At 41.2% G+C, this 14,724-nt stretch overlaps 1 protein-coding gene across 16 annotated transcripts in view; it reads left to right on the forward strand.

The window, feature by feature from the left end:
* Positions 1 to 13,379, forward strand: part of LOC100121307 (homeobox protein extradenticle) — a 30,887-nt gene extending 17,508 nt beyond the window's left edge. Inside the window, exons 3-10 of one of the 16 annotated variants that reach the window (XR_004226704.1) lie at positions 125 to 378; positions 2,426 to 2,616; positions 2,704 to 2,839; positions 2,915 to 3,011; positions 4,079 to 4,266; positions 8,020 to 8,182; positions 8,219 to 8,233; positions 10,671 to 13,379. Coding sequence is in view for 13 of the 16 variants with exons in the window: in XM_016982681.2 (XP_016838170.1) it covers positions 125 to 378; positions 2,426 to 2,616; positions 2,704 to 2,839; positions 2,915 to 3,011; positions 4,079 to 4,266; positions 8,020 to 8,145 (992 nt within the window). In the remaining 3 variants the exon portion in view is untranslated. Of the gene's footprint in view, positions 1 to 124; positions 379 to 2,425; positions 2,617 to 2,703; positions 2,840 to 2,914; positions 3,012 to 4,078; positions 4,323 to 7,113; positions 9,945 to 10,670 lie in introns of those variants that run through there. The other 15 variants (XR_004344673.1, XR_004226703.1, XM_016982681.2 and 12 more) reach the window with 15 other exon arrangements.
* The last annotated feature ends 1,345 nt before the right edge of the window (positions 13,380 to 14,724 follow it).

Genomic DNA, 14,724 nt, shown 5'->3' on the forward strand with positions numbered 1-14,724 from the left:
GGCAGGGGGAGAGAGAAGTTTTGACGAGTCCGAGAGCTTCTCGAGATTTTTTATTAGTCGTTGCGCTTGATGATTATATACATATAATTCTGATTTTGACTGAGCACTTTATTTTCTGTTGCAGTTCTGTCGCTGAGAAACACTCAGGAGGAGGAGCCGCCAGACCCACAGCTGATGAGGCTGGACAACATGCTGATCGCCGAGGGAGTCGCTGGACCGGAAAAGGGTGGCGGTGCTGGTGCCGCCGCCTCGGCTTCCGCTGCTGCCGCGGCTGGTCCACCTGGACAACCCGACAATGCCATCGAGCACTCGGACTACCGTGCCAAACTCGCTCAGATTAGGCAGATCTACCACCAGGAGCTCGAGAAATACGAGCAGGTGTGTACTGATCCTCCTCAAAGTTTATAACTATTTTTTTTTCTATTGCAGACGCTTCGTCGGAGAAAAATAAACATTTTTGTTTCTGCACAGTCGGATTTTAAACCACCAAAATAGCCGCGCGCGTCTCCCAGAGAATGACGTTTCAATCCTCGCGCAAGCCAAAGAGAAAGAGAAAAAAAAGAATCGAGCGAACGGAGACACACGAGACGAAGCAGCAGCAGCAACAAAACTATCAAGCGAATCCCGCGTGTTTATGATTTCACTCAAGTTTCTGGAGACCGCTTCGCGTTCATTCTCTCTCAGCGCCGCGGCTACAGGGTTAATGCCTGCGTGGCTATGCAAAATGGCGTGACAGCCACGGAAATAGACGCGCATGAATTTAATGCGATCGCGTGATCAGCAGCAGCAGCAGCTACCGTCTGGCACGGATTTAACGAATGCGAAACCGCTGCATTTCAATACGGGCGCGAGCGGCGCGAAAATCCTTTAAACTGTCGTTTTGCATGTGCTTTTCGCCGACGATACGTACACACACGTTTCGTCGTACGTATACGGCTACTTTGCTTAGCTTACTGCACTGCGGTATAATGCTCGGATTGACTTACGACTTGATTTGCATACATGACTTTTTTTCCATCGCGAGCCTGTAATTTCGTAAATCCCTGTGCCAGACTCGCTTTGGCAGGATTCGGCTGTCTGCGCGCTCTCGATTCGATCCATATTCCGAAGTTCGGGAGAGTAGAAGCCAACGCATAGATTCGAATGGCCACATTGCTCTCTGGCACAAATTCAATATTCCGAACTATAATCGATGCCGACTCTGGCGAATGCGAATACCTTTTTTTGCTCGATAAAATTATGCTAAATACGCGCTGAATCGAGATACTCACTCTCGCGTGTTTGCTACTGTTCTTATTTTTCTTCTCTCTCTGTGTATAACGTGTACGGTCGAATCCTCTTTCTTCGTGGCGATACACGTCGAGTCGAGCCGTTTCCAATCGATAGGATAGAACTGGATTTTGTACAGGACAGCTTTGTGTCTGTATACCGTCGCTACCGTCGCTACCGTCGCTCAAGTTTTATGCTGTGTACTCTAGCTTCCCTCTCTCTCGGGCGAGAAAAAACTATTCGGATGAATTTTCACGCCAATATTCCGCCCTCTCATCGCGTAAGTTCGGCTCGGAGCCAATTAACTTTCATTGCTCGCGTTCCGGGAATTCCCGCGCAGTTCGAAAAAAAGCATCAGGCAATATTACCTTCAGTCAACGAGATTACGTTCAGTCGCCATAGCTCTCTTCTCGAGCGAGAGAGAAGGAAGGAAAAAGGAGAAGAAAGCTAGACGGCATCACCGTTTAAATTTTTCAAGCCGCGTCGTGCTTCCTCTCGCGAAAAGCAAAATAAAGATGGAGGTCGAGTCTCTCACTCTCGTGTTTCCCATCTCGAAAGCCTTGGCTCGCGCGCAGCCTCCGAAATACCCCAGTAGCGCCGGCTGCCGCTGCCGTGGCTGCTACTGCTGATCCAGGCCCCCGCTGCTGCCGAGGCTGAAAAGCTCAAGAGGGGAGCAGCGGCGCCAGAGAGAATCCATTCCGAAATTGCAAAGCCGCCCCTCTCCCCCCCCGACACGCCGGTCTTCCCTCAGGAAAAGCTACCCCCAGGCGGAGGCGGCTCTCGCTGCGCTACTACTGCTGCTGCTGCTCGTCGTCTCTCGAATACTGATATCGAGCAAAGTCCTTCCCTTAAAACCGGCAGCCACCAGGAATAATGCATTATTCTCTCGTGCCACGTCGGCCTTTCTCTCTCTCTCTCTCTCTCTCTCTCTCTCTCTTACTCGCTTGCTCTGAGTCTCTCTTCGACGTTGTTTTGGGGAACGCTCTTTTCGTGTATCCCCCTCTGCGTATGCCTTTTTGTTTGTTTGTTCATTTTTTCCAATGGGGATTGAATTTCCAAGAGAATATATGACTTTAGGATTTGGCCGATTCGAGTCCGACAATTATGACTTGGAAATCGTCATAATTGCGTTACTAATTCTTCTTTTTCAATGCAGGCCTGTAACGAGTTTACGACTCACGTTATGAATCTGCTGAGGGAACAGAGTCGCACCAGACCGATTACGCCCAAGGAAATTGAAAGAATGGTCCAGATCATCCACAAAAAGTTCTCCAGCATTCAGATGCAGCTCAAACAATCCACATGCGAGGCGGTCATGATTTTGAGAAGTCGATTCCTTGATGCTAGGTAACAACACATGACGTTTGACCATTGTATCACGTTTTCTTATTCATAAGGGAGCTTAAGCTAATTTCCTCTTTTCGTGATTTCCAGGCGCAAGCGAAGAAACTTCAGCAAACAAGCTTCAGAAATCCTGAACGAATACTTCTACTCACACCTAAGCAACCCCTATCCCAGTGAAGAGGCGAAGGAGGAACTTGCCCGAAAGTGTGGCATTACAGTTAGCCAGGTAAGTCAATTTAATTTTTTATTAAACATAGTGCCACAATGTCCTCTATTCTAATTCGTTTATTATTCCATTCAGGTTTCTAACTGGTTCGGCAACAAGAGGATACGTTACAAAAAGAACATAGGCAAGGCACAGGAAGAGGCAAACTTATATGCCGCTAAAAAGGCAGCTGGTGAGTTATAAGTGCAAAAATACCACAAAGAAAACTACCCGCGCTTTTTGTCGGCATATCGAATGTCGGTTACTTAATTTTCATGCTCGTAACCAAAACATTGTAATTCGTATACACCAGCGACAAAAAGTTATTTCTTGTCGTTTCTTGTCCTGGTCAATTATCCTCTGAGGGTTACCCGATGGCCACCGTAGAAAGGAAATCGTAGCGCGCGCTAGTTTCTTATTACTGTAAATCATTAAGGCCGTGAGTTACTGCACATTGTTACTTGCGCGCTCGCCGCGAGCGCTGTTATTGCGCCTGCCAATAAATCACTTTGGGGCGAGAATAAAATGAGCGATACGTGCCCGTATCTTCGCGTTGGCTTGTTTTCTGCGCGCGGGAAGCAACAACACGCGCCTAAACTAAAGTTGTTTATTGGCTCGTATTTTCTAGTTTTCGAAAAAAGAGGAAGAGACGAAGAAGAAACGCAAAACGCCAAGAAGTGGGAGAGATCGGCAATTGTATTTATAAGTTTACGCGCGCGCACTAGCTGCGTTTCCTCTCTGCGACTAAGGCCTGCCAACGCGCGTCTCGAGAGAAACTTCCACGAGGAAGTGCGAATTTCCGAGTGGAGTTTTCGAACTTAATAACTCTAAAGAGCAATCAGAGCTGAAAGAGAATATCATAGTAAAAGTAAATTGCATGAAATTCTTTTAAAATGATACACTTGGAAGTTCTTTCTTCGTCGAGGAGTGTTTACATGGTTGAAGATTATGTCGTGTCGGATTTTTTCTAGAGCTCCAATGTGAAAAATCGATGCTTTTCTTGAAAAATAACTGCGATTCACGAGATTTCAAGTATTTTCTGACAATATAATGCGATTGTTTAGTGCAGTGGCTCTAGAAAAAACATCAACTCTTCTTCACGAGTTACGAAATCGTTCACTTTCTTTAATGTAAAATAACTGTCGAGTCGATAATGACCGTTTTTGACACGCACACAATCTTCAAGATTAAAAAGCGTCTAGATGCAAAAGACAAAAACACTTCCTCGAGTCGTTGTAAGCACCGCGATTGTTTCTACAGCAGCTTTTGCAGGAGCTTCGCCGTACAGTATGGGCGGTGCGAGCCAGGGAACCCCGACGCCGATGATGTCGCCGGCGCCGCCAGGTGGACCCCAGGACATGGCCGGCTACGGCATGGGCATCAACGGCAGCGACTACGGCTCCCAGCCCTACAACGACGGCTCGATGGGCTACGACCCGATGCACCAGGTAAATTACCAGAGGGATCGCCAGCGCAGCCATGACTACGACGATGAGTAGACACGGTAGAGCTGGCCTTTTCTTATCTTAATCCTTTGCACGATGCACGAGTGCGCTCTGAGAAACGTTGCTTTCAACAAACAAAGTGTTAACGCAGACTGCAATTCTGTCGATTGTATTATTTGGTGAATTATTATATCTCCGTCGAGAATCGTATTCTTGCTTCTGAAAGCAATATTTTTCCGAGCGTGGAATATATAGGAACGATTCACTTGCTCTCCTGCACAAGAGATGTTTTCATTGGTTTATGTGTCGAACAACTGTACAAAGCTTGGGTGTATCTGTCTGCATGGCTGTTCTTGCTTCGCTTTGGTCACTTCCGGTTGAATGCGACCTCCTGGCATCGATTTTCCCGGCCGACCAGTTGTGTTGTTGGCTCGCGGAATGCACAGTTAGCCGCTCTTGCGAACATTTTTGATGAAATTGCTTTTCGCTTAATTTAGTGGAAAGAGCACGCACGCGCGCGCGGTCAGGTATTTGCCAAAAAGCCACGCTCGGCTACGTTCGCGCTCTATTTTATCGCGCCATTGTAATGAAAATTTTCAATCACACTTGTGCGTACACCATTGCGGAATTTATATCGATAAAAGAAAAAACAAACAAACAAGGACTCGCTTTAAATCATCGCGACAAACGGCTCGGAGCAAAGCCAATGGCTCGGATTCTCCTCGTCGTGCAGAATTAACCCTTCCAGTTTTTCACGCGCGCAATTATCTCGACGACGGGTGGGTGCGTATATTAACACACAGCCTCGTGCATGACGTACGTGCACGTATGAGGGGGATACACGCCTTTACGTGACTCAAGGGCTGCTGCCGCTGCTGCGCGTTCAAACTGCCGGATTAAACGCGAGAAACGAGCCAGAGCTGCTAAAGTTCAAAGAGTAACTTGGCTCGCGGCGTTTCTTTTCCCCTCCTCTTCAAGCCCTTTGTTGCCGGCGTCGCCGCTGTCGTGTAAATTACGGTGTCAGGAAGTTTTTATCTTGAGCTACTGTAATTGTTGCTCGACTGCGTTCTGCTTTTATTTTTATCCGACGATCGATGCTGACGCTTGAATTGTGTTTTAGGCGAACGACTCTGGCTCCATCGGAATTAAACGCGCGGATTCGAGTTGTTTCTCTCTCTCGGCAAACAAATACTCCAGAAATTCGCTCTCCATCTCTCCGCGCGCAAATAACGCAAAATCCAAGAACTTTCATAATTAGCTCGCGGTGCTTAGCTCTAAGCGTCCATCCGTTTACCGCGCTTTCGTTAGTCTACATTAAGAGTATATACAGGATGTATGTATGCTCTCCCGCCTCCGACGTGTACGTGAGCGGCGGCAGTCATAAAGATGGTCTTATGCGTGTATATTTGAATAGAGAAGGAAGGAAGGCCGAGGCGAGAGAAGGATGCCCGCGAGAAGGTGCGGGAGAGAGAAACGAGCGGAGGGCACGACAGCCCGGTGTATGTAGTATGCGTGTGCATAGGTATATGTAAGAGAGTAGCGCAAGGGGTAGTAGGAGAGGGCGCAGTTTCGTTGCTGTTAGCACTGTAGCGAGTAACCAGGTTGCTTAGTATGCATTGGAGTTGCAAAGTCACTTTTTTAGGCAGCCACCGCCGCGGCTGCTGCTGCTGCTTTCACATAGTAATAGACTATGCAAGGAGAGTATGGATGTGGCAGTAGAGGATGTAATGTAGGGTCGCGCGTGTGTGTGTGTGTGTAACGTAATGACGCGGGAGTTCAGACAGTCGATATTTGTTTGCTTACGCGAGAAAAAATTCGCGGATGTATACACGCCGAAGGTAAAAGGGCATCGGAAAGACAAAGGAAGGGGGGATTCTCGTTTTGCGCGAAGGAAAATTAATTAAGGTCGTAAAAGTAAATGAACGTCCGCGCGCGCGGAATGTGATGCTGAAATTTATCGCCGACTTTTAATTACTCGTTTTATTTTTCGTTTCCAAAGTACATTATTGCCTCGAGATCAAATTCATTAAAACGAAACGTGACTGTAAATTTTAATTTGATAAATTACACGTAGCCCTTTCGGCCCCCGGAAACTTTATGGACGTTCATTTCGCGCGTTGTTTCATTATATGCTTGCGCGCGCGCGTTCGATAAAATATTTGAGCGCGCCGATGAAAACGGAAATTTACTGGTCGCGCGAATTATAATGTCTCTGCGTACACACAACGTTTCTGCGTGTCTCTCCCATTCCGCATACACGGTCGTTTTTATTTCGTTCGTCTTATCTCGATTAACCGTATGGAAAAAGCTCGTTAGCGTCGCGTTACGCGCTGCAGTTGGATTACACTAACTAAATTTGCTCACGACTGGCTAACCAGTAATTATAAGCACATATTGTAGAGAACCTAACACGGAGCTGCATAACAGTTTTCTTAACCAAATTTACTAAGAATCTCTTTTCGCTGCTGTCTGGTTTTGCGTATTCTTTCACGAGATCCAGAATTAACATTTCACGAACTGTGTTTGTTGCAACGAGTTGACGATATAGTTACAAGCACAGTTCCCTAACACCCGTAGATTTTTAATCAGTAAATTTCTTGTGGTTTCAAAGCCGAGTCTCTACTTTTCAACACAGATTTCTATTGCTCGCAGACTGTCAGCTTTATGAGCACGTTTTATTACTTCGCGTTAATCTGCGATCGATCGAAATCATCTGTAAAGTTTTAACAGAATCAAGCCTAACAGTGTAAATAAAAACTAGTCTCGCGTAATTTGCAATAACAGGAGTCGCTGCTGCAAGAAAGACTCATAACTTCGTGTAATAATTCGGAAACCATGTTGTTTTTCTAGTGACGGGACACAGGCATTAATATCTCATAAGTGTGTCATCCGGACCTTTGAGAGACGAAGCTCAGCTGTGCGAGCCCCCCACGGGATCATTCGTCCGTTGCAACAAGCACAAGTTACTAGACTGCGAAACAAAAATTAAATGTTGCGAAAATACGGGGCCTGACATCAACTCTGCGTTTTTGATATGAAAACGATCTGAGATCGCTAAGGAAAGACATTCGTCGTAGCTATAATATAATTTTCTTTTTCGATTCAACTTTTACATCTACAATTTGTTAGTTAACTACGAACGCCTTTCTTCACGATTCTTTGCCTTAAGCTTATAGGCATCTTAAATAAGTGTGCAATAAGAATTTGATAATGAAAGTTTTTTTTCCTATAGCCGTTAACGTAGAATTAACAATGAAGCTTAGAATTAGGAAGATTTAAAGGTCTGGATTATTTCGATATGACCGTATCGATATGTGCATTCGCGTACTGTCTACTAAGTTTACTTATACAATGGAAATCGAGGGAAGTAAGATGAAAAGAGAATGAAAGCGTTGTCGTTTCGAAAGACCCAGTTCTCGGCGGTAGCATGTGCGACTGCATGTTGACTCTTGTCTTGTGTACGTTATTATGACAATGATTTTACACAGTAGTATGCGTGCGTATGTTTCACTTTACTCTTTGAAATACTACTCACTGGTATTTTTAAATTCAATGCCAGAAATCCATGCTAAACTTGCCTGAGTTACATTTTGTTTGTCTATAGTTTGAAAGAGAAACTTACGTAGAAAAGATGAAACTTCAAGTAGACAGGAATGATAATTTTGAAAACTAACTGATAGACGATGAATTAGCTTGTTGAGAATTGCTTGTAAACAAAAAACAGTGTAAAAAGAAACGAAAAAAATAATGACGCAGGGCAAGGCAATGGCTGGGGGATGGATGCAGCAGAGCCGCGAGCCGGTACCGGAATTTCCACCGCTGCACGGCGATTCTGCCGACTCGGATTCCGACCGGGAGAACAACAGCAAACCGCGAGTATAAGCAAACGAGCGAGAAGGAAAACGCGCGTTCGAACAACGAGAGAGAGAGAGAGAGAGAGAGAGAGAGAGAGAGAGAGAGAGAGCTGATGGTCAGTCGAAGGACTATTTTCAACTCAGCCGGATTACATTTTCAGTTTTGTTTCCTCTTCTGATTTTCTGTTTCACGTCATCTGCATCGGACGCACATCTTATGAAGCCAAGACACGGAAATTACTTTAGACATAATATGTATGCGACGCGAGCGCGTGTAGCAAAGGATCTTTCGTATAGTTGCGTGCAAAAGTGGCGTTATATTTTGTCGAGTTAAGAGACACACTCGTATTCGATGGAACTGTAACAAGAACCTTGTTCTCTTCCTTTCTTATAATTTCTTAGATTTTATTTTTTATTGTTTACTATTACGTTTTACATATGATATTATGTAAATTTAATTCTATATGTATTTAGCTCGCGCGTGTGTACTGTAACACATTAATGGTGCATTACTCGTCCGCGTATGCGTAATTTATGCTAGCTCATGTTTTATAATAAGTTTATATACTTACATATACTGAAAGTAATCAATGCATGGCATATACATATATATTTTTATCATATTGGGGCCACCGATCGTTACGTTTGTAATATCAACATAAAATGATGAGTAAATAACGTTCGAGTTGATCGGAAATTCGATAGCTCGCTGAATTATCAATGAATTATACCGGAAGCCCCGATAGTGATGAGTTAATTTTAATTTTCGTTCATAACGTTGATTGTACAGCTACACTATGAGTTAAGGATTTACGTACAATGTCGTATAAATCAAAATTATCAGGATTAATTGAACGATGCGTTTTGTATTTCTGTCTTGCCTTTCGATGAGTCAAATCACGTTTAACGCACCGATTAACGCGGTTATTAAAGTAGCGCATTCTCGTTAATCTAAGACCCAGTATAGAGGTGACAATATTAAACGGTGACTTTCTGCAGGCCTTGGCCAAGGAAAAAGAGAGCATCGCGTACGGATTAGTTACTATCACATACGCTAGTTTGCCACTAAACGATTTACGAGCGCCACTTGCTTACTACTCGTTTTTAGGTTCTTGTAAACGTTTTACTCTCGCTTCGTGCCTTTCATTACTGCATACAGTTTTATCATGACTACTTAAATTGCTACACAATTTTATTTTTAATTACGTATATTACATACTTATATAGTATATATCTAGATATTATTGTCATTTTATTTTGCATAGCGCATACTGGCTTAATCGTACGTTTGACATTGGATTTTTTTTTGTATGAAAACACACATTTTCTGCATGTGGCGAAACCGATGCAATATCGAACTCGATATAAAATATTAACCCATATTATTTGTTTGATGCGAATACGTTAAAGGAAATCGAAGTTTGCTTATCACGTTACATCGTCGTCTTTTAATTATTTTCGTTTTCGATTCTTCGTTGTAGACAGCGTGTACACGTCGTGCGAACACTATCGAGTGTCATTGGAAAAAAAAATAATGTTCTGAGTTCAAAGCTTTCGAGTTCTACATGAATACAAGTTTACATTATGTTTACAAATGTTCTTTTTTATCGTGTTAACAAGTTTTATACGAAATTTTACTAATGAAAAACATAGATGCGAGTGAAAGAAAAAATTCTATAAGCTACGTGTTAGAAATATGAGATGAAAATAACGAGCGTTTTAGATACGTCACAGACTTGTACATACATGATCAAAATGCTTACGACATGACCGGGCGATGAGCACGGAAATTTACGTTATTAAAGTTTGCTTTCTTACAAATGTTCATTTATGTTCTGTGTTGATTTCATACCTTTTCATTTTACATCCTTTGATTGCGCCTGTACTATTATTTTATCATTATTATTATTATTAGCATATTCATAAATCTTATGTGCGTAATTGTATAGCCGTGCGTGTATACGTCTATTGTGTAATTTACGTATTTTGTGTACATACAAAAAGCGCGCTGTAAATATAATTGGACAGCCGACGTTGATTCCACCGGAATACAATAGCTGAATTCGAGCTGTCCAATTATGCAAGCCAGATCTTTTTTTGCTAGAAAAAAAAGACCTACGGCAGTTTTTCTCTTGGTGCTTTTGTGTAAGTTGGTTGAAGAGGGAGAGAAGCTCTACGTTATTGTAGCATAAATGAAGGCGCGCGTAGCGTAAAATCGATGAACTTGCAGAAAAGTTCTCGCGGGATGTGGTGGCCTGAGGTCGCAATTTCATAAAATTTTCAAGGGAAAGAGATACGAAGTTTGAAATTTGAAACATTTATTAGAAACTTGTAGCGGGAATTAGTTTTATGAAAAATTTCGTATCTCTTTCTCTTTATGACTCTTTTTGTTCGAGAAAAACGAGGAGGAGAGCAGGGTTATTGCGATTTCCTTCTTTGTTGAGACCTCATTCCAACGAACTTTTGCAAAAGGATAAAAAGAGAACATATAATATACAAGATGCCAAAATCGGCCCGACGAACTTTACGCTGGAACTTGACGTTTGCTTTCAGGAGCTGTCGCCTTGAAATCCTTAAGGAGAGAAGAACCGAGAAGCACGCAGAGCAAAAAACTTAGAGAAAGCGAATACACACCGCTAAAGAAAAGAAAAAGAACAAAAAAAAAATCACAAAAAACATATATAACAAAACTAAAAAAACGCTCGCGCAATCCGATCACCCTACTATCTGTGATCCCAAGCTCGTCGGCCTCGAGCGACGAGTAATACGAACTAAACTCGATATTAAATAAGCTCATTTAAGATTTACGACGACGGACAGCCCGAAACCATAGAGCACTCGCTAATAACCCTTGATACTTCCCTTGATACACCCTTCGAACCCCCTTTCCGCGCACTATTTACCTTAGTCGAAAAAGAAAATTATAAACGCGGGAAAAAGACAAGTCGCGAAAATTATCAAAATAATGTAACTCGCATATGCTTCCATACAGGCAAGTGTTCTAGATATATAAATTGTACTAGTAAGTTACCTAGAGCCTCCAAACAGAAAGCAAAACTTCGTCATGGATAAGGAATTGACACCGAGTATAACGAAAGACCGAGAGGTATATCACTGGCTTATATTACAACCAAAACGAATCAAATCTTAAAAGCGCGCGCGTGTGTGTACATATGGAGCGAATTCACATAAAGCTAACTTTTCCCGAGGGTCAAAGGGGGGAATATATACGAGAAATTGTTTTTTAAATCTTTTTATAAGGTTTTTCATGGCTCGATAATAAAAGATGACGAATGTGCAGAGGGTAGGATACTCCTGGTTTCGGTGCATCCTCGGTAGAGACTTTTTTCGTAAAAAAAAATTGAATAATGTTCAAGTAACTATATGGTATATATGAAGAAAAAAATAAATAAAAGGAGGATACCGTTTGCGTAAAACTAAAAAAAATATATATTAACGTAAGAACGGAGTTTAGCGAAGCAATGGTCCTGCGACAAGACACAACTGATGTATACGATTTTTCAACATGAAAATATTATATATTATAGCTATACATATGGAAAATATAATGAAGAGGATAGTCTCTAGAAAAAAATGCGTAAATCGTTTAAGAAACATCATTATAACGATGATAAATATATTACTTATATCATCACGGTTATTACTTCAGTTATATAATTGCCATTATTATATATTACCACTACTATTGTGATTATTGAACATTATTGCTCTATGAATTATTATACTATTATTATTGCTATTATTTTAATCGTCATTGATATACTATATTATGAATATGCGCGCAATGAGCTAATTTCGCGGTAAGTCAAAACTATTTTATACCAAGAACACGAAGATACACTCTCGAATCCGTTCCATGCCTACGCGAGAAATTAATTTTTATATGAAGTGTAACATTTGAAGTCATGCTATTAGATGAAACAAATTTCGATGATGAAAAAAAACGGCGCAATATTATGGTTATATATTGTCACGATTATATTATTATTATTATTATTGCTATTATGATTATCCGGATCATAACTACAATTATTAAGTAGCGTGTAGAAGGATGATATCCCTTTTATTGTATAAAAAATGACGAAAAAAAAATGAAAAATAAAGCAAAGGTGCGATTAGGTGGTTAACTCTATTGTTAATAATACGTCGCAAGCGGATTGCAGTAAGGCCAACGATTGATTTTTACCTAGTTGTATTAATTGATACGAGTATATTTCTATCGATTGAATGTCGGTGCTGAGCCTAATACTTACTTAAAAATTTTTAAATGTTTCGCGCATTCGTCGATTAAGGACGTTGACACGCATATTGTATACGTATATAAACGAGGAATTTCGTTTCTAATTTTTAACAAACAAAATGACAGAGAGCCTTTTATATACTTTTAAGAATTGTAATAACTGCTGAACTGCGGGTCAAAAGTCAATGTTTGGCCCGAACGTCGATCTCGTAGCGACAAGTACAAGTGCATTATGGCACAGCTAGTATACGAGAAAAAGATCGCCTGAAGGTCGCTGAAAGCGCATTCTCGGTCGTCCCTTAGGCAACTCTAAACCTTTATTGAAGTAAACAAAATAATGAAAATAATAATAATGAAGAAAAAAAACGAACTAAAAATAAATGAAATAAAAAAAAAAGGAATAAAGATCAAGACATTTAATATTCGTGGATTACACGCGGTATAAATTTAACTATATTCATATACCCAAGCGATTTTTGAAAGCATTGCCTCTAATCCCTTAAATCTTCTTGCCCGCAATTTTGTCAACGGAGTTTAGGGAGAAAAATGTCGCCGCTCTTTGTGCAAAAAAAAAAGAAAGAAAAGAATAATAACGATGAAGACTCGAAAGATATTTCTCTGGTCTGCCGAATGTTTTTTGCATTTACGTTTTCACACTTCTGAATTGTAAACTGAGTGAGGGAGAGAAAGTGAGAGAGAAAGAATAAAAAAAAACTAAAAGAAGCGCCACACAAAGAGAACTTTAACCGAGCGCCACCGACGACGTTGCAACTATGCAGTCAATCTCTGATGAAAGATCGGTGAACTGACATCGATCTTTTTTTGTCTCTTTTTTTTTTTAATAATAATAAAGTGTATCAATGTCGCTCGAATACTTACGCAGGCGTCGTCGGAGTTGTCGGTAAAAGTTGAAGCGGTGTTTCGTGATACGAAGGTATACCACAATGAATCATTGTATCGGATGAAATCATTATGATAACTAAATAAAATTCTTAAAAATTCCTGCGGCCATTCATTTCAATGCCCACCTCGACGATCTTCTCCACGTCCACGTGTTCATACCTATGCAATATATATAGTATATATTTAAGTTTCTTGATTTATATTATATCTAGGCGTATGAAAAAGGAAGTCAGCAGTTGTAGAGGTAAAGTAAGTAAAGGACGAGCCAAACTCTCGCACAGGTATTTTTTAATACATTATTTATTTTTCTCCTTAAAAAAAGAATGAACTTGAAATCGGTTGTTTGGTTTGAATTCTGCGAGTAATGATTGGGCATTTTGAAGCGACGATACATACTAGGTTTGCGAATTGAACTAACTAGGTTTGTATTTATAATATTCTTTATGTATATTTATATATATATATATTTATTTATATATGTATAAGATAGGTATCCTGTCCCATTACTGCGTAATACATAAGTAATAATGCATTATCATCTTTCGCGTCGTTTCGCGCGCCACACACGTATTCCCAAAGATAGAGGAGAGAGAGAGAGAGAGAGAGAGAGAGAGAGAGAGAGCGCGTACACAACACATCTTATATTCGTATATGTATAATTTAAACTTCGCGTACACATCTTTGTTTCTCTCGGTTAATTAATTAATTAATTTTTTGTTATTCTCATCCTCAACCGCATGCGCACGACAAACATATTCGGCTTTGTGTCAAAGCGCGATTTAAGACCCCTCGATAAAATCGCACTTTTGCACGGCGTACAATGTTGCGTATGCGTCACGAGCGCATGCATATATAGTAAAACGACTCTCTGTCCGCAGTCTCTCTCATCAAATAAACGACGACTACTCGGACTAAAATTACACACACTTGCGCACGGATTTTCTCCCCGGATTTGCGTTTATGTAGTATAAGAGTCTTGCGTACACTATACTGTATATTTATCTCCTTCATGCAGACTTTCACGCATATGTATTATCTCAGGCGCGAGTATACACGTGCACTTCGTCGCCTCTCTGCTTTTGGATCCTCGTTTATTTATATGTATAATGTAATAATAATAATACGCATAGATTCGCAGTCGCACATGTATATAATATTTATGTATAATCCTTTTTGCTTTACGAACATAACACGAGGACGCGGGAAAAGCTCGAACGCGGCGCGACGTCATTGCGCTCCGATTTTTTTTTTAATTATACTTGTTCTCTCGCGTTATACATCTATATCTCCCGTGTCAACGATAGCGGCATTTTCGCGCGAGCTAGTTTCTTTCGTCGTTACACAATTACATCGTTAGAGCTAAGGATTCATTTAAGATATACAGTCGTATCGCGGAGATGCGAAATATGCGATTTTTTTTTATTACAACAACGCTCGCTCTCG

Source organism: Nasonia vitripennis, chromosome 2, assembly GCF_009193385.2.
Source record: "Nasonia vitripennis strain AsymCx chromosome 2, Nvit_psr_1.1, whole genome shotgun sequence".
Classification (NCBI taxonomy): domain Eukaryota; kingdom Metazoa; phylum Arthropoda; class Insecta; order Hymenoptera; family Pteromalidae; genus Nasonia; species Nasonia vitripennis.